Genomic DNA, 21,552 nt, shown 5'->3' with positions numbered 1-21,552 from the left:
GGCTCCCTTGCGTCGCCTTTGCCAAGAACACGTGTGTTTTGTTTGGTCCCATGATTGTGCCATAGCCTTTCACAAACTGAAAATGGCATTGCTCAATGATTGACGCTTGGTTCATTTCGATCCAAACAAACCTGTCTGTCTGGTCTTGGACCACAAGCCTTTGCAGCCGCTCTTCAATCCGGCCAAACTGATCCCTATTTGTAGAGCTCAGAAATTGCAATGTTGGGCTGTTCTTCTATCCCACTACCAGTACGAGATCATTTATTGGCCCACTTCTAAGCATGAGAACGCAGACGCTCTCTCGCATCTACCTATGGGGCCTGATGCTGACTTCAACACTTCCAAAGTGGCATGTTTTCATACTGATGCACAACAAATGGATATTGTCGAGCAGTTTCCCCTGCATTACCAGAAATTAGTGCAAGGCGCTTTTTCCAATCCCAATTTGTAAATTTTGCTCCGATACATTCGTACCGGATGGTCATCTTCTATCAAGCACCTTGTTAGCCCCATTGTTCCTCGATCTTTTGCATGTCGACATGATCTTTCTGCTGTTCATGGTGCCATTTTGCTTCACACAAAGTCAGGACATTTGTGTGTGGTGATACCGAAAGTGCTTCAAAGACATGTACTCAGCTTATTCCATTAGGTCATTAGGGTGTTGTCCGCACAAAACAATTAACACACATACATTGCACACTGTTCGGCATGGGCATGCAAATAGAAAGGATGTCTGAATGGTGTCAAGTGTGTGGGGAACATCAGACCACCCCTCCACAACGTTTTTTTTGAGTGGTCCAAGGCAGAGCCACCTTAGCAATGTGCACGTAGACTTTGCTGGCCCTTACTGGGAACACACACTGGTTAGTAGTTGTCAAAGCATATAGTAAATTCCCCTTTGTTGTTTCCATGTCATCATCAATAACATCTCACTCCACTTTGCAAGCACTTCAGTCCATATTCCTCATCACAGGTCTGCCTGAATTGCTTGTCATGGACAATGGACCTCAATTTGCCTCTGCAGAATTTTAAGATTTCTGTACAGCGAACAGCATTCACAATCTCACCTCAACACCATTCCAGCCACAATCGAATGGTGAGGGTGAATGTTTTGTTTGTAAGTTCAGACAGAAAATGGACAAACTTTGCTTGTCATCCACACAAACAAGCCTTGCTTTGCTTCTTGTCCACTTATTGCTCCCAGCCCCGCGATGGCCCTTTGCCCACAGAATTGCTACGTGGGTGACACCACCGCACACTCTTGCATTTGCTCCATACCCTGCTGTGGTCGGCGCCTACAGACGCCAGTCAGCCAACATATCAGATTAACTAACCTGTGTTGACGCCATGGTAGAAGAAGTCATGGGAGCACAGTGTCATTACTAATTCAATTGGTTCATGTATGTTTGGAGAAGGCAACTTGTTCAGAATAAACCATCAGTCTCCAAGGTAAAACCATGTATTCAACTTGAAACAAGGATACACACTGCTGTTAATGTATATTTATGAATTTCTAGTAACTCCTAATTGTTGCTGATGGATTCTTTTAATTTTGTTTCAGGAAATAAATGAGATCCAAATGACAAATACGTTGCGTGAATTCAATGCAATCATGAGAAGTGTGATGCAAGTGTTCAGACTTATGTCTCTCACAGAATTGTGGCCCTTACGAAAAAAGTGAAATGACTGCAGATGAAACTGAAGTGGCATGAAGAAAAGGTGGAAACAATGGCAGAATTGATCAGTGCTGAAAAAAAGAAGCTATGTAAATGACAATCTGAAAAGTGTTCTTCAGGAACATTTTAGTTGCTTTCCTTTAGATTTTATTGTTACCCAATTGAAAAACACTGGTGCAACGAAGCAATCCAGACAATACAGTGAACTAACAAAACAATTTACCCTCACTTTGTATTTCTATTTCCCTAGGGCATATAGATTTGTACACTCTTATGTTTCTTTTGCCCCACCCCCGGTATTCTTCGAGGTTGGGTGTCATCAATAAATCCCAAATTTGGCTAGCTACAACAGGTTTTCTACTATCTAAAACAATACCAGTGACAAATGATATCTTAAAGAATGTGCACTTATTTTTATAGTATGTCAATTGGGAAGTAGTATGTGTGGAACAACAATAAAAAGTGTATGCATGCTATGTTGATTTGGGCAACACTGCTTATAGATTCAGAAGAACTAGCTACTGAAGCTTTCGTTTTTCAGATAGTCTCATATACTGAAAAGGTTAAGTGTCCAAGTGCACAGTTCTTTGTGAATAAACTGTCATCAGATGTAATGACTGAAATTGTGAGAGTTTGTGTACTGAAACTGTTGTCTGTAGGTCTTCTTGCGAGGTGAGTGATATGTGATGGTGTCGCTGTCAACATTCAGACACTGAAGAATCTCGAGTGCTCACTGAATCTGGAATCTCGAGTGCTCACTGAACCTAGGAAAATTTTGCCCCTTACTTCAAGCATCCTGCGAATGACAATGTTCATGCAATTCGTGGTCCACGCCATATGCTGAAATTAGTTTGTAATACTTTAGCTGAAAAGAAAATTATTAACTGCGTAGCTAGTGATATGAAGTGGGACTTCATTTCGAAGTTACATTACCTGAAAGAGTAAATCTTTAAAAATTGCCAGTTCACTCTCTGGTTCACATGTGAATTTCTATAACAAGAAAATAAATGTCTCTTTAGCAGCCCAGACAACGAGCTCCAGTGTTGCTGATGCGAATGAATTTCTAGTGTGTTGTCAGTACCCAGATTTTCAGAATGCCTCTGCCACTGTAGAATTCATCAGAATTATTGATAAACTGTTTGATGTGTGCAACTCTAGCAACGTTCCTGCTAAGGACTTTAAACAAACATTGAGAATTGAAAATGTAAATTATTGGACTGAATTTCTTTGTTGTGCAGAAAACTTCCTTCAAACATTAAGGACTGATGGTGGGTGTACATTAGTACATCCATGAAAAACATTTGTGCTGGCTTTTTTGATGTGCTTACATGGTGTTAGAGGCCTCTCCCAGGAGTTTCTGTTTCAGGATATTGAACCTCAAATGTATTTTTTTAAATACAAACTCTCACAAAATCATCTAGAACTCTTTTTTTTTTTTTTTTTCCTTGTGTCAGATCTACCTTTGGTTGGAACAATAATCCCACCACGTTACAGTTACAGTCAGCTCTGAAAACAATGTTGCTCAAGAACAATGCTGTTACAAGTGACAAGAGTAATATAGATGACATTGAGAAAGTTAGGTCTTTCACTGTTCATGAATTATTGTGCCATAAGAAGCACAGTGATAAGTTCACTAATAATAGTGAAGATACTGGTTACTTTGAGGCTCGTGATTCAACAATACTTAGTGACTACCAGGAGAATATTATTTATTATACACCGAATAGCCAAAGAAACTGGTATACCTACCTAATGTTGTGTAAGGCTTCGTGAGCACACAGAAGTGCCGCAACATGATGTGGCATGGACTCAACTAATGTCCGAAGTAGTGCTGGAGGGAACTGACACCATGAATCCTGCAGGGCTGTCTATAAATCCGTAAGACTATGAGGGATGGAGATCTCTTCTGAACAGCACGTTGCAAGGCACCCCAGATATGCTCAATAATGTTCATGTCCAGATAGTTTGGTGGCCAGTGAAAGTGTTTAAAACTCAGAAGAGTGCTCCTGGAGTAACTCTGCAGCAACTGCCCAAGTCCATCAGAATGCACAATGGACATTGTTTGATTGTGTGAAGGTTCATCACATATTTGATGAGGTAATTATAATAAGAAATTTTTCATGTTAACTTTTTGGTCATTTTGTATTGTTATATAGTTTTACCATTCAGGAAATAAAATGTGAATAGTGGAAGCAAACAATCTGTTGCACAGAGGTAACATTTTTGTGAAGCATAATTTGTCAGCAGCCTTAGTGGCAGTATGGAAATTACATACGTAAAAATGGCAGAATAATCGCAAATCAGACAGGATGTTTATGTACCTGTCACTTAACAGAGTCATGTCTAGACATATCAGGGGTCCCATATCACTCCAACTGCACGCTCCTCACACCATTACAGAGCCTCCATCAGCTTGAACAGTCCCCAGCTGACATGCAGGGTCCATGGATTCATGAGGTTGTCTCCATACCCGTACACGTCCATCCGCTCGGATATAATTTGAAACGAGACTCGTCTGACCAGGCAACATGTTCCCAGTTATCAACAATCCAATGTCTGAGTTGACAGGCCCAGGCAAGGCGTAAAGCTTTGTGTCGTGCAGTCATCAAGTGTACACAAATGTGCCACCGGCTACAAAAGCCCATACTGATGATGTTTCGTTGAATGGTTCGCACGCCGACACTGGTTGACGGCCCAGCATTGAAATCTGCAGCAATTTGCAGAAGGGTTCCACTTCAGTCACGCTGAACGATTCTCTTCAGTTATTGTTGGTCCCATTCTTCCAGGATTTTTTTACGGCCAAATTAGTGTCGGAAATTTGATATTTTACTGGATTCTTGATATTCACGGTACACTCGTGAAATGGTCATAGGGGAAATTCCCAACTACCTCAGAGATGCTGTGTCCCATCCCTCGTGTGCCAACTATATAACACCATGTCCAAACTCATTTAGATATTGATAACCAGCCATTGTAGCAGCAGTAACTGATCTGACAACTGCTCCAGACACTTATTGTCTTACATAGGTGTTGCCGAGTGCAGCACCGAATTCTGCCCATTTACATATCTCTGTACTTGAAATGCCCATACCACTTTCTTTGGCACTTCAGTTTATGTTGGGATATGTTGTGAGAAAGAGTATGCAAATGTTGACATGTGCTAAGTGTAAAGAACTTATTAATGTTCCCGACATTTGCCCAAATGATCTTACATGCTGTAAGATCCCTGCAGCAAATCCAGCTGCTTTTACTATAAAGGTTGACAGAGGTGGTTTGCTTTACCCATCTGCAGAAGTGTTTACAATAGTGCAGCACACAGAAAAATGTTTTTGTTCTGCTCTAGTGAGATTTACTTTAAAATCATACCATCTTTATGACAAGCCTATTAATTGTGTTTGTTTTCTTTGGTGAACAAACCAATGTTTTTAACAAAGTGCACAAACTAGTCACTGCCATTAACTGAGGACGTGTGAGTCACACTTAATACAACATATTGCCACTGTGCACCTTCAGATTAAATTAAAGGCAAATACAAAAAAAGCAACAGCTGCTGCACAGAGTAACTATTCTGGCATGAGGCAGAGGTTGTTGCACAAAGGCCTAAATTTTGCTCTTATACTGAGGAATGTTCCCATCACTGAATTCATTTGCAAAGTTGAGCAAGTGGTGCCCAGCTTTCCCGAGGATCAAGCCAAAGAAATTAGGCAAGAGGTGGGAAAAATGGATATTTACTTGAGGACTCGGCATACCGAAGACTGCAGAACAACCCAAGTGAATGCATAAAATGGAAAACTTTCACTTTTGAAGAATAGTTCATTGCCTGATGATGTAGTTAAAAAACTTCATCCTGGTGCTGCCGATCCAATGACATAATGTACCCAAAGTATATAAGCAAAGGTTTTCATTTCGGCTGATCATGAATAACTCGGGTGCTCCCACTTACATCTTGGCCAAGTATTTAGCGTCTGTTCTTGGCCCTTATGTTGGAAATTGTGAACATATTATTTCCATTTTTGTAGTTTTTAATACAGTGAATGAAGTCTCTGTGTCTCGGTCCCTCCGATTTGCTAGTCAGCTTTGATGTAATATCCTTTTTGCCCAGGTCCCTCTTGAAGAATCTTTGCTGTTAATTGGTGAAAAACTGGACAAGGAAATGACTAAGTTTTGTCACCAAGTGCTGATGTACTTTTTATTCAATGCCATATATTTTGGACAAACTGATGTACTGGCTATAGGGAATCCATTATCCCCTAGAGTTGTGAATTTATTTATGGAAGAATTTGAAGACACAGTGCTGAGAATAGCATTTTTAAAACCTACCTGTTTTTGGAGGCACATTGGCAATAGGTCCATGGTTTGCACACATGAGAGAGATGCTTTGAACCGTTTCCACACAATAATTTTAATTGCCTTCATCCCAGCATCAAGTTCACGATACAGGTTGGAGATGGAAAGCGTCCATTTCTAGATGTCTGGGTTTAGAGAGAAGATGATGGAACACTGGGATGCAGTGTTTATCAAAAGCCCATGCACATGGACATGGACTATTACCTGCACGCATTGAACCGTCATCCATCATTCCAATGCATAGGGATCTTACAGGTGTTGTCAACAGAAGCTTATGACAACTTTGATGCAGAAAAATTGACACAAGAGCTGAATCATCTTAAAGTTGTGTTCAAACAGAATGGCTATACAGACAAACAAATCCATTTCACTTTCCATTAGAAGATATATGTAACTCGGTTGCTTTCCTACCTTTTGCTGGCAACATATCTTTGAAAATAGGAAGAATTTTAAAAAGATATGAGATAAAAAGCGTTTTTCATCTGCCAGTCAAGATCAGAGCGCTCCTTGGCTCAGTAAAGGATGACTTGGGATTAAGGAAGCTTGGTGTGTACAAAATCCCCTGCCATTGTAGGAAAGCTTATATTGGTCAAACAATTTGTACCATTTAGGACCGATGTATTGAGCACCAACACCACACACATAAAAGAATCCATTAAAATTTGACTATCTGACAACCTTATAAGCAGAGACATGGGTTACCCTTTAAGAAAGATTTGGAACCCTGTTTTATCAAACATTAAATAATAATTATCTTTGATTCGGCTATCAGAATAGTTTTTGATAATGAAATATTGATTTTGCCAGCTTCCACCTCTGGGGCGCTATATGTTCAGTTGCGTTAGAGGGGAGTTGTGGCAATATCTTGTGCACACACTGTTTGGCTTCCACAGTGTATACAGGAACCACCGCTCGCAGCCTGAATTCAGTTCCGGCGAGTTCATGCAACAGCTTACTCACCTGAAGATAGCGATCAAATGTACTGCGGAAGAGTTTTTAGCAAACAGAACACAGCATGTTGTTCTCAATGGAGAGACATCTACAGACGTTAAAGTAACCTCTGGCGTGCCACAGGGGAGTGTTATGGGACCATTGCTTTTCACAATATATATAAATGCCCTAGTAGATAGTGTCGGAAGTTCCATGCGGCTTTTCGCGGATGATGCTGTAGTATACAGAGAAGTTGCAGCATTAGAAAATTGTAGCGAAATGCAGGAAGATCTGCAGCGGATAGGCACTTGGTGCAGGGAGTGGCAACTGACCCTTAACATAGACAAATGTAATGTATTGCGAATACATAGAAAGAAGGATCCTTTATTGTATGATTATATGATAGCGGAACAAACACTGGTAGCAGTTACTTCTGTAAAATATCTGGGAGTATGCGTGCGGAACGATTTGAAGTGGAATGATCATATAAAATTAATTGTTGGTAAGGCGGGTACCAGGTTGAGATTCATTGGGAGAGTCCTTAGAAAATGTAGTCCATCAACAAAGGAGGTGGCTTACAAAACACTCGTTCGACCTATACTTGAGTATTGCTCATCAGTGTGGGATCCGTACCAGATCGGGTTGACGGAGGAGATAGAGAAGATCCAAAGAAGAGCGGCGCGTTTCGTCACAGGGTTATTTGGTAACCGTGATAGCGTTACGGAGATGTTTAACAAACTCAAGTGGCAGACTCTGCAAGAGAGGCGCTCTGCATCGCGGTGTAGCTTGCTCGCCAGGTTTCGAGAGGGTGCGTTTCTGGATGAGGTATCGAATATATTGCTTCCCCCTACTTATACCTCCCGAGGAGATCACGAATGTAAAATTAGAGAGATTAGAGCGCGCACAGAGGCTTTCAGACAGTCGTTCTTCCCGCGAACCATACGCGACTGGAACAGGAAAGGGAGATAATGACAGTGGCACGTAAAGTGCCCTCCGCCACACACCGTTGGGTGGCTTGCGGAGTATAAATGTAGATGTAGATGTAGATGTAGAAATATTGTGTCAAGGTGACTTCATGATCTGGCTTCAGACCCGAGAAGAATATTATCTCTTATTACACCAGGAAAGCATAAGTAGTCAGATAAGTATGTCTCATCAAGCAATGTCCAACATGACAATGTTCAACATTGTCCCTTCTTTGAGTTTGAAAGGTTATGCGCCATGGTCGAATAGTTGGTTTGACTGTCTGCAGCTTGTTGTTGGCTAATTCCAATCACTGTCTTTCCCACTCAAACAATACTGTTACTCCCTAAAAAAGAATCGTTAGAGAAAGACTGAATGGATATAAGAAGACAACGATGCAAGTCCCATTCTGTCCTAGAATTATATCACCAGCTTATATTGTACATCTTTTTCATGTCAAAAAATATTCTTGTACAATGCAATCTATATAGGAAAGCAAGATATATAGCTGCCTCCAGTACAGCTAGATTGTCAGCTTTGAGTTGATAAGTCCCGAAACTGCACTAAGTGTGGCTAAGAAGCTACCTTGTCACCTGGTGCCAGGACTATATGACAGTTAATTAGTTGCTGCAGTAGTTTCCCTACAATTTGTTAATAGAACACTTCTATAACTACTGGGGCAAATCCACTCATTCCCTTGGTTGAGATAGGTGGGATTTACACTGCCTCCCTTCACATGATGGTAAATTGTTCAGTTTGCTGTACTGCATTTAAAAATTCTAGATGGATTTTCTTTGATTCATTGTCAAAGTGTCACAGCAATATGTATTTCATTTACTAGTACATGGGAGCTTCATTCCATATCAAAGCCAGCCCCCATTAGAGGGAAGGGCCCTTATAGGACTCAGTGCCGTTAGAGCTGAAATCCAAACCACCCTCCTCCATGACTGCATGATGGAAATGGGATGCTACATTCAGGCAGGCAATGACAGTAAGTAGTCTTGGCTAAGTCGCCAGGTATTGTTTGGAGGCACTGTTCATTCAGTACTCATGTTATAGGTGTTTGACAAATTTTCTCAGAAATCTGATAACTTTCTACAAGTCCTACTGAACTAATAGAACAGCTGATTGGTCCAGGGACACTCATGGTGTGATCTCATTTTGTTCTCTTTAAAGGTTGGCATTTGACTCGTCTATGGACTGTACGCCTGCCCCCGACTGCTTATTGCACTCCTCACTACATCGAGGAACAAGCTGTTGTACGTGACCAGAAGACTGCGGAACGATTGCAACACTGATGAGTTGGATTCATTCGTCATGTGATCAATATATTTCTGGAACCTAGCACAGTGTTTGTACTGTAAGCAGTTAGCTCTGCTAAGCGTCCTTTCTGGCAGCTACCTTCTGAGCAAAATTTGACTGGTTTTCTAGGTGTATCCAGGTTAGGAAATAGTCAGAGGAGTGTAGTTACCATCACTTTGCACAAGCGGGAGAAATTAGCTCCACCGAGTTGTGACTGTGGTGCTAGGAAGCAGACTGTTCATCATGTAATTCGAGAATGTCCTCAGAGAGCTTTTCCTGGGGATCTGACAGATTTCCTGGTGATGACAGAGGGTTCAGTAGACTACATACTTGGCCTAGATATTACTTTGTAGTCTGAGATAACTGCAATATTATTTCTTGTGATGTAGCCATGCCCTAAATAAATGTGAGGATGGAAAGTATACTGAGTGATCTATGGCAGAGGACAATCCCAAAACAGTAGTGCAATGGACAGTCTGCCCCTTCAGAAGACAGAGGCACTGAAAACAAGAGGCTCTCAACAGCTCTACACATGCAGGAGATGGTAATGTACGACTATCAGGGCAGTTTAAGAACACTTGTGTTAACTGGTATGATATGATCTTATGCTCTTCCAGCTTCCAGCTGCTCAGTTGCATTTTCCAAAACTTACACGCCCTTCTAGATGATATTGTACACCTATAGTGTGTACACCTGAAAAGCCTCCCAGGGACTGGGATGACTGACAACACGCTATAGTTGTTTCTTCAATTTCCTTAGGGTAGTACAGCTGCGTGCAGCTGGCCGGCATATGGGAGATGAGACAGGTTTGTGTGACCTTGTTGCGACAATGACAGACATCTCGCCCAACGACTCACTGTGCTTTTGTTCACTGCCAGGTTCTTGTAGACATTCTCCAAGTGCCTGTATAAGTAAAGGTCTGGTTTTTTGCCAAAATAATCTCAATGACAGCGCTCTATATGGAACACACCTCTGTTACTGATGCCATTTTGTAGGCTGCGTATAGTGCTGCTAACAATCTGAACTTCATGGAACTAGAGCAGCTAAAGTGGGAATATTCCACAATGTCCCACAACAAATTCCGCATTTTTCAACCAAAATTGGTCAAGAAAAAAATATGCTGCATTGCTTATTGGACTCTCCTAGTACATTCTCAAATTTTCAACATTGAATCACAACACACTTGACACTGGAGATTGATCAGCATCTCCATGACTCTTACATGCTTACTTGTAGGACTCCACTTGATAGACTGGGGGTCCACTGCACAAAGGAAGTAGCTACTCAGGTAGCACAATACTTGTTGAGGAACAACAGGGTTTTTTACACTAGGCGATGGTTTAAGGTCCTCTGATGAACACTCACTAGACAACACGCAGATAGCAAAACCAGACTGTGTTCTGAGTATAGACACTTTGAATGTCAAAATTTTACCAGTAATTGTTGAAGTATTCATAACAAAGATCCTGACTTTACTGCCTTCCAGGAAAGTTGTCGTACTCAAATTATTCTCACAACCAAGAGCTGGCTAAAACCTGAAGTAGGAAGTTCTGGAATATTTAATGAGGCATGCAACATATATTAAGAACACAAATTAAATGCCATAGGAGGGGGAGTTGACAACAATATTCTCTCTACTCTGACAGGGAAGCTATCCAGACACACATTAACAGGTGTAAGTATAATCAAGTTACTTGTCTGATATCTTTATGGCCACCCAATTCTGCCCTGAGAGTTTTAGAATAATTCAAAGGAGGTCTTCACTCAGTAGCACAAAAATGTCAGCTCATTTAATATTAGTAGGAGGCTATTTTAACCTACCGATTACAGACTGGGATGTTGATTGGTTCATTGCAGGTGGTACAGAGAGTCAGTCTTGTTAAGTACTTTTGAACACATTTTTGGAACTATTTTGAGCAGCTAGTTCAACAGCCCACATGCAATAGAAATATTTTAAAACTTGTAGCTATAAAGAGGCCTGAACTTATCGACAGTGGTGCCAGTGTAGAGACATAGTGATCATGATATCATAGCAATGATTGTTACTAAACTTAAATTTTTCAAGCAGGCCAGGAGAGTACTTTTGCTAGAAAGAGCAGGTAAGTAGTTCTTAGTATCCCATTTAGACACTTAACGGACATCATTTAGTTCCAGTATGATGGTCATAATGGAATTATGGATACAGTTTAAACAGACTGTAGAACATGCTCCGGAGAAGTATGTGCCAAGTAAGTAGATTAAGAACAGAAAAGACCCTCTGTTTTTAAACCCTTGTGGAGTCAGCCATTTTGAGCAGTTCTTAAACTGTCGTGCAGTATTCTATTTCAATTGCCATATATCATGCTGCATGCAATTTAAAAATATGAAAAAAATACTTCTTCCAGAAGTATGTAGTTGATTATGGCATACCCAGATTGTCATACTACTTCAATTTAAATTGTTTATAAGTGACAAAATAAGAAGTATTTTTACGAAACAATATAAATAAGATTTTGTTTCCATATTATTAACACTACACTTGAGTCAAAGAAAGCTCATTGATGTCCATAAAATACATACAACTTTCTGAGTAAAATGACATAAGAAAAACAAAAATTTTAATATGATTTACAGAGATAATAATATATTATAATAATTGGACAGTACATTACAGTATGTATGTAGTTCTGTATAGTTTCAGAGCAGAATACATTTTACCAAACCACGGAAATGCCTTACATCATTTTGTGCTCCAGTATGAAAACAATGTACGTCTTTTGCTAGTCCCATACTCACTAAGCATGCTATAGAACCTCTTACCTCAGCTAATGTCACATTCTTTCATTTTTTATACAAGCTGGATAAAGTAGCATGTTCAGATATAAACTACTTAGCTGAGCAATTTGTTTCAGCGACAATTTGTTAAAGAAACACTGCTGTGAAAAATATATTTAAATATTCAACTGCAGAAGACCTTACTAGTGGCATGTGTGTTGGTCCAGGCACCTCGTGAAATGGATGTGGTAGTGGCTGTAGTGTTTCAGTTGCAATCACTTCAGTGTACTACGTATTTTTGAGTCTGTCTTCACATTCGATCAACATACCAGCAAGAACATCAGTCACTTTCTGAACAACTACTACTACTTTCACTAAAATACTCTGTATCACTAGTATTTTCCAACAACACATGAAATTCATTATTGGAGACTTTTTAAAAAATAAATTGCTAAAGTGAATGAAATAAACAAACTGAAAACATTAAGTCAAAGAAAAGTATCACAGAAACAATATTATATAAATGCACTCTACAAAAACAACATCAGATGAAGTAACAAAATTTAAACAAGTATTACAAAACACAACGTCAACAAATGTACAATCCAGTAGCAGAGTCAGCGATCATCGATCAATTTTATAAGCTAAGTGAAAGTAAACAGGGTACCGACAAACCAGCATTCTGACAGTACTGGCATTAGTAGGGTGGTAACAACAGATCTTTACACTGGCATGCAAAGTACTATTAATGAAATTCAGAAAATGCTGAGGAAGAATATATTGTTTTACACTCTCAGTTCAAAGAAAAGTGAGGAAATGATGAGAGGCAAAATTTATTATCATGAATTTGTAAAAAGATTGATGTGTGAAGCATACATCAACTACCACTGTAACACCTTACCAAAAGGTCTGCCTGACAATCCAAGGAAATTCTTATCCTATATAAAATCACTATGCAGATTGAAGGCTTCCATCCAGTGACTGACTGACCAGTCGGGTGTGACAATAGAAGACAGCGAAAGAAAGACTGAAGTTTTAAATTTCTCATTTAATAAATCATTCACGCAGGAAGATAGTAATAAAATACCACTGTTCCACCGTCACACAGTCTCCTGTATGGACGACGTAGTAATAGACATCCCTGGCATAGAGATGCAACATGGTGCTCCACTGCAGGCTATTAACGAAAGTACAAGCGTACATGATAGATCCACAGATATGACAGTGGCTCAAAGACTTCTTAAGTAATGGAATCAAGTGCATTGTCCTCGATGGTGTGAATGTTCATCACAGACGGGTATTGCCAGGGGTGCATGAGGGAAGAGTGATAGGACTACTCTTGTTCTCTAGATACACAAATTATCTGTCAGACAGGGTGAGCAGCAATCTGTGGCAGTTTTCTGATGCTGCTGTGGAGTATGGGAAGAGGTCACCATTGAGTAACTATAGGAGGATAAAAGATGACTTAGAACAAATTTCTAGTTGATTTGATGAATGGCGGCTTGCTCTACATGTAGAAAAATGTAAGTTAATGCAGATGAGTGGAAAACAATTCTGTAATGTTCAAATACAGTAATAGTATTGTGCTGCTTAACAAGATTTTGGCATAGCGTTGCAAAGACGTATGAAATGAAAAGAGCGCCTAAGGACTGTAGTAGGGAATGCTAACGGTCATCTTCAGTTTACTGGGCGAATTTTAGGAAAGCGTGGTTCATCTGTAAAGGAGTCATCATATAGAACACTAGTGCCACCCATTTTCGAGTACCGCTTGAGTGTTTAGGTTCCCTACTGGGTCGGATTGAAGGAAGACATAAAAACAATTCACAGGCAGGCTGCTACATTTGTTACCGGTAGGTTCTATCAACATGTGCGAACAGAGAAGGTTTGGGACCTCAAATGGGAATCTCTGGAGAGTAGACAACATTCTTTTCATAGAACATTATTGAGGAAATTTAGAGAATCAGCATCTGAAGCTGACTACAGAACAATTCTACTCGCACCAATGTACATTTCGTGTAAGGACTGTGACGATAAGATAGTAGAAATTATGGCTTGTATGCAGGCATGTAGACAGTCATTTTTCCCTTGCTGTATTTGTGAATGGAATGGGAAAGAAAATGGCTAGTGATGGTACAAAGTATCCTCCACGGAGTACCATGCAGCAGCTTGTGGAATATGTATATAGATGTAAAACCTGTCACAAAATATGCTGCTCCTCTTTGGACCGCCTCTATTTTCTTTATCAATCAGATCTGGTAAGGTTCCCACACTGAAGAGTGATACTCAAATATTGGTTGAATTCTTCTAATAAATCTAAGTCTGGTATTTGCCTTTCCTATGAGTAGTTTTTTTTTTTTTTTTTTTTTTTTTTTTTTTTTTTTTTTTTTTTTTTTTTTTTTTCACTTGATACTTCTCCGTACACAATCTCCCAAATATTAACAGATGTGACTGTCTCCAGTGAAAGACAATTGTGTAATCAAATAATAATGGGTCTTTTGCCTATTTAAATGAAATACTTAATGCTTGTCTATATAGAAGATCAACTGCTGTGTCCTGCACCATGGATCAATCTCTTGCAGGTCTCTCTCCATTTGACTACAATTCTGTACTGTTCTGTCTTCTCTATATACAATAGCACCAGTGATGAACCGCATTGTGGAGGTTTTGACAGCATCCACTACAGCATTTGCATATATTATGATGATAATGCTCCTGTAATGGAGCATGCCTGGAATTACTCTTATGTCCACAGATTCAATCCATTAAGAATAACATGCTGTGCTCTATTCGCTAGGGACCCTTCAATCTAATCACAAAGCTGGTGTGATATTTTGTACCCTCACACTTAGTGTGTTACACAACAGCATGGAACTGTATCGAATGCCTGCTGGAAGTTAAGGAACATGGCATCAACTAGGACGCTGGTATCTACTGCCGCCTTTCAAGTCTCTTGGATAAATAGAGTGAGCGGAGTATCAGAAGATCATGTTTTGTGGACTCCATTCTGACTCTTGCAAGATTTTTTGGTCTCCACAAAGGTCATAATACACAAGCATAAAACATGTACTAAAATTTTCAAGGTTGACATCAGTGATAAGTTTACATTTGTGTGCATCTGTTTGACAACCCTTTTTGAAAATGGGAATGACTTGCATGTTTTTGCAATTGTTTGGGAAGCTTCATTCCTCCACTAATAATCTACAACAACTGCAACTAGAGATGAGCAAATTCTTTTGCCTACTCTACGTAGAAATTTATAGGTATCCCCTCAGTTCAAGTCGGCTTTCCTCTGTTGAGAAATGTTGTGGCGACAAATGCAATAGGCGCCAACAGCAACCCGCACAACATACATCAGCGACGGTACTTCGGTTGGTGAGAGATGGAAATTCAAACTGATCAGCATATTAGCAGATAGGCAGAGGGTGACACCAGTAACCAGGCCAGCAACAGCTCTGAGGTGTGCTCGCAGCCCCGACAAGCATGTGCTGGCCAAATTATTTCCTACTTCTGCCAAAACTAAGTTTGAGCCAATCAAACGAAAATGTTACTTCATGGGATGACTACTTAGGGCCGTGTTGTAATGGCAGGCAGCAGTTCCAGTGCAGCCAGCCACACTGGGGAGACCTCGCTTGGGTGACATGCTACCACAATCAACTCTTCTACTCTCCACCATTATCATAAAGTGGGGTTGGCCAAATGGTATACTGCCATGTGGAGAGGATGCAGTATTCTGTTTTGCTACATCACCTACATTTGGGAAACGTCAGACTTAGTGTCAGTATTACAAAATTCATTCCTACAGACATTAAAGGGATTCAACTTTGACGTATTTTTCAGAACTCAGATTATTTGAGAAATCATTCCATCAAGAAAGTTTTTATTTTTGTTCTTTAGAAGTTAGTTACTGTATTCATCCAAAATCTGTGAGTCTATTTCAATTCTAACAAAATTGACAATCTCCCTCATTCACACATAAGTCCCAATATAATGTGGCACAGATCAGCAGAATTAAAATTAATTCGTGTATCATGCTATGAAGTGGCTAACATTATAAAATCCCTAAAAAATTTCAAATCTTTGGGCTGGGATGAAGTTCCAACAAAAATAATAAAGGCAGGATGTGATAATACTGCACCCCAACTCTGTCAGATAATAAATCAATCGTTTGATGAGGGCTGCTTTCCAGACAGACTGAAGAATGCCGAAGTTTGACCTATCCACAAAAAGCACAGACGAGAGGAGATAGGAAATTTTTGCCCAGTATCAGTAATACCAATTATTTCTAAAATATTTGAGTGAGTAGTGTGTAACCAACTAGAAAAATATAACTAAAAACATAACATTATTCTTAATAATCAGTAGCGATTTAGGAAGGGCCAAAGCACTGTGCATGCTATCAATGAACTAATCACTAAAATAAGCAAATGCCTCAATAACAAGGAGAGCATATCCGGTATCTTCTGTGACCTCAGTACGATATCTCATGCAGTAAACCATAAGCAGCTGCTTCTCAAATTAGCTTCTTATGGCTTCTACGAAAAATCTTTAAGTTGGTTCACGTCTTATCTCAAAAATAGGAAACAGAGACTAGTTATACATTATAAGGGCAAGAAAGTTTGCTCTAGCTGGAAGGAAATACAAGTAGGTGTTCCCCAGCGGTCCTTACTAGGCCCATTACTATTTCTATATTATATAAATTACATGCCAGGTAAGGTAACTTCAGATACCACTCTGTATGAAAATGACTCGACAGCAGTAGTCTACTGTAAAAACAGTTAAGAATTAGCACAGAAAACGAAACATACTCTTCAAGGACTAGAAAATTGGATAAATAATAATGCTATGAAACTAAACATAACAAAAACATAAACTGTACACTTCAGGACCAAACAAACTGTTGAACATATAACACAGTTAAGTTATGAAGGCAGAGAACTGATAACTGCAGAACCTGTTAAATTTTTGGCAGTGACCATAAACAAAAACTTGTCACGGACTGATCATGTGGACTGTTTACTGAAGCAGTTAAATAGTTTTGTTTACACAATGAGGGTTCTAAATAAAGTAACTGACTGAGATGTTAGGAAAATTGCGTATCATGCATATTTTATATCAGTTGTAAGATATGGCATAATTTTTTGGGGAGTTGAAAAAGGAAGCCTCATCAGGGTGTTCAAGCTACAGAAAAAGAATTATCAGAGCTATGACTGGAACAAACAATAAGAAAATCATGCAAACCTTTATTTGCAAGCCTTGATTTACTGACAATTCCTTACATGTTTATAAATGAAACGCTCCTCTGAGTTAAAAAAACCCACATCTTTGTGACTGAAATTCATTTAAACATGCTTATGAAACAAGGCACAAGCAAGATTACATGTTACCTTACCACAGACTAACATTAATTGAAAATACTCCGTATTACATGGCTTTGAAGCTTAGCAATAAAATGTGTTCAAAGTTGAAGGACTGCAAGCTAGAACCCACGGGTGCAAACACTGAAAAATATTTAAAAAGCAAATGCTAGCTACTACAATGTGGATGATTTTATAAACATTGAAGATGAGTAGGAGATATTACATTTTTTTCGTTTTCCTGTTTTTCCTACATTACGTTTTATGTGTATGCTTATGTTCCCTTTTAATTGAGGTATATGTTCTTTTTATGTGTGTCCATACTTATAAACTACGTATTGTGTAAACTATGTAGCTAAATATCTTTATATATATATATATATATATATATATATATATATATATATACTAATTTTATGAAAGTATGTGCTCTGTGAAGTATGTCCATATTTATAAACTAGAGAAACAAATATGAAAAATACTTTTAGAATGATTTTAAACCACTGTGGAAATTTTAAGGAACAGGAAGAAATCTAATATGTAATTTTCTTTTTGTGTTGTAATGTGCTTCTGGGCACTTCCATTCCTTTATTTTAATGCATCTTGTTTTAAGGTACACTCCTGGAAATGGAAAAAAGAACACATTGACACCAGTGTGTCAGACCCACCATACTTGCTCCGGACACTGCGAGAGGGCTGTACAAGCAATGATCACACGCACGGCACAGCGGACACACCAGGAACCGCGGTGTTGGCCATCGAACGGCGCTTGCTGCGCAGCATTTGTGCACCGCCGCCGTCAGTGTCAGCCAGTTTGCCGTGGCATACGGAGCTCCATTTCAGTCTTTAACACTGGTAGCATGCCGCGACAATGTGGACGTGAACCATATGTGCAGTTGACGGACTTTGAGCGAGGGCGTATAGTGGGCATGCGGGAGGCCGGGTGGACGTACCGCCGAATTGCTCAACACGTGGGGCGTGAGGTCTCCACAGTACATCGATGTTGTCGCCAGTGGTCGGCGGAAGGTGCACGTGCCCGTCGACCTGGGACCGGACCGCAGTGACGCACGGATGCACGCCAAGACCGTAGGATCCTACGCAGTGCCGTAGGGGACCGCACCGCCACTTCCCAGCAAATTAGGGACACTGTTGCTCCTGGGGTATCGGCGAGGACCATTCGCAACCGTCTCCATGAAGCTGGGCTACGGTCGCGCACACCGTTAGGCCGTCTTCCGCTCACGCCCCAACATCGTGCAGCCCACCTCCAGTGGTGTCCCGACAGGCGTGAATGGAGGGACGAATGGAGACGTGTCGTCTTCAGCGATGAGAGTCGCTTCTGCCTTGGTGCCAATGATGGTCGTATGCGTATTTGGCGCCGTGCAGGTGAGCGCCACAATCAGGACTGCATACGACCGAGGCACACAGGGCCACCACCCGGCATCATGGTGTGGGGAGCGATCTCCTACACTGGCCGTACACCACTGGTGATCGTCGAGGGGACACTGAATAGTGCACGGTACATCCAAACCGTCATCAAACCCATCGTTCTACCATTCCTAGACCGGCAAGGGAACTTGCTGTTCCAACAGGACAATGCACGTCCGCATGTATCCCGTGCCACCCAACGTGCTCTAGAAGGTGTAAGTCAACTACCCTGGCCAGCAAGATCTCCGGATCTGTCCCCCATTGAGCATGTTTGGGACTGGATGAAGCGTCGTCTCACGCGGTCTGCACGTCCAGCACGAACGCTGGTCCAACTGAGGTGCCAGGTGGAAATGGCATGGCAAGCCGTTCCACAGGACTACATCCAGCATCTCTACGATTGTCTCCATGGGAGAATAGCAGCCTGCATTGCTGCGAAAGGTGGATATACACTGTACTAGTGCCGACATTGTGCATGCTCTGTTGCCTGTGTCTATGTGCCTGTGGTTCTGTCAGTGTGATCATGTGATGTATCTGACCCCAGGAATGTGTCAATAAAGTTTCCCCTTCCTGGGACAATGAATTCACGGTGTTCTTATTTCAATTTCCAGGAGTGTATATTTAGGTAGGCATAGGCATTGACAAGTCACCAATGTTTCAATCAAATGATTGTATATAACATGTCATTTGACAATAAAGATTCTATTCTAGTCTTGCACTGAAAAAAGGAGTAAAACTGTTTAATTGGTATACTTGGTGAATGTTTCATGTAATTTAATTAAGGCAAGGGACATATCAAGGGGTTTAGTTGATTTTTTAATCCTGCAGTCATTTATCTCAATATCTTTCAATTTAGTGTATGCATGACAATTGAAAGACAGTAACATAATGTGATCTTCCTCCGTGAATCAATTTTGGAAAACTGAATTTAGTATTTTGGCCTTCTATCTGCCATCCTTCATCCTGGTGCCAGTATGGCCACTGAGTAAGTGCATGGATGGCTCTGATGCATACTTCCTCCTGGTGCCAGTAAGGTCACTGAGTGAATGCATAGATGGTTCCAATGCTTTTATTTACTTATATTGAGCTTTCACTTTCAAATTCACTGAGCCACTTGTGGCTCTCTTTATGCTCACTTTAGTGAGTGCTCACTGCAGAATGCAAACAGTTCACAGTACTGGAGAACGGCCAGGTCAGAAACACCCTCCTTTGGAGCCTGGATTACATGAACTACTATTCAGTGTAATATGGCAAAGTCCTCATGGTTGCTCACCACTCACAATTTATCACCGAGGTGGGCTTAAGGCTTACTCTCACTGCAGGCAGTATCATCACAATCCTTCACCAAAATAAAATAACCACAACAGACAGTAGTTCAACTCATAAATCTGTATATTTTTCTACTTAGCTTCATTTGGTAAGTTCAGCTACCTGATGATGAATTGAAACAATATCTATGCTACTGAAAACAATAACTAAATAAAAAGTAGTGTGGCAAAGTGGTACTTCAGCTACTACTAACAGCAAGTTTTCTATAAGATTATCGGTTTTATGGGCATTATTGAAGCAACAATACCTGATTTATGTCAGTAGCAGAGGTTCCCATTACAACTGTACAGCCAAATGTTTGTAGATGTGATGTTAAAGCACGCTCTATTAGTGGATGGTCCAGAATTTCCGAGGAGTACCGATCTGGCACTGTCCCAAATCCACAAGATTTCACTGATACTAACATGTAACAAAGTTCCATCATCCAGCCATCAAGCTTATCATTCGTTATGAAAGGTGCACAGTTAAATGGATCCTGTAGAACATTACAAAAAGAGCAAAAGTAATTAACTAAAACAGAAAATAACATATAAGCACCATCAATTGAACACATCAGATGAGATGATGATGATGATGATGATGATGATGATGATGATGATATGGTTGGTGTGGCACACAACATTAAGGTTCTTAGCACTGCACAAAAAAAATGTTGTGATATGAGTGTCAATAAGATGCAATTCACAGAATTACAAAACTTCAAATACAAATAAAAATACTAAAACACATGTACACAAAAACAGATATATGGGAAGTAAGTATTATGTCAGATCTAAAACTTAGACTAAGAAAGGAAAAAGCAATGGAAAGAATTAAATAAGCATAGCAAATAGCTGTGTAGCCAATTGCTGTAATAAAAAGGATGAGGCAGCCACTCTGCTACAAACTAAAATCTCCAGCCCAGACACTTCACATAACTTTAAAACCTTCACTGCTCTCATCTCGTCATCAGTTAATAGAGGACAGATCCCCACTTAAATCTGCTTCTGCCAGTTTATCACAACATAAAATGCACTCAGTGAAAATGTGGCATACAATGATTTGCAAGTCACATGCATCACACACAGAGTAAAAAGCCATGTGATGCTTACTAGAGGCAAGTAAAGGCCATTTCATTCCAAAAGAGTGACCAGCAGGAGGAATGCCATGGTCTAATACTTGGCTTCACCAACTACAGTTTATTGCCATCACTGCCAGCCACTCCTCCCACAAATACAGACCAAGCAAGGTGGTGCAGTGGTTAGCACACTGGACTCGCATTTGGGAGGACAATGGTCCAAAACCCGTGTCCGGTCATCCTGATTTAGGTTTTCCATGATTTCCCTAAATCACTTCAGGCAAATGCCAGGATGGTTCCTTTGAAGTGTGGGTAAAACGTTTTAAAATATTGAGTGTTTTTATGGAAGACCTTTCCAGGTCCCAAAGGTGTGATAAACATGTAAGTTTAAGAGTCAATGTGAGGCCTAGAAACCACA

The 21,552-nt window shown here is 40.3% G+C and overlaps 1 protein-coding gene across 3 annotated transcripts in view; it reads right to left on the bottom strand.

Moving 5' to 3' along the window:
- The window catches only part of LOC126184675 (guanine nucleotide exchange factor C9orf72-like), a 108,985-nt gene that overhangs the window by 48,494 nt on the left and 38,939 nt on the right, over positions 1–21,552 (bottom strand). For 2 of the 3 annotated variants that reach the window (XR_007536860.1, XM_049927161.1), the window contains exon 2: positions 20,325–20,552. The exons of the other annotated variant lie outside the window; for it this stretch is intronic. Coding sequence is in view for 1 of the 2 variants with exons in the window: in XM_049927161.1 (XP_049783118.1) it covers positions 20,325–20,552 (228 nt within the window). In the remaining variant the exon portion in view is untranslated. The remainder of the gene's footprint in view (positions 1–20,324; positions 20,553–21,552) is intronic. 3 annotated transcript variants of the gene reach the window in all.

The sequence above is a fragment of the Schistocerca cancellata genome, chromosome 4 (genome assembly GCF_023864275.1).
Source record: "Schistocerca cancellata isolate TAMUIC-IGC-003103 chromosome 4, iqSchCanc2.1, whole genome shotgun sequence".
NCBI classification, from domain to species: domain Eukaryota; kingdom Metazoa; phylum Arthropoda; class Insecta; order Orthoptera; family Acrididae; genus Schistocerca; species Schistocerca cancellata.
This window is presented reverse-complemented; position numbering and strand designations above follow the sequence as displayed.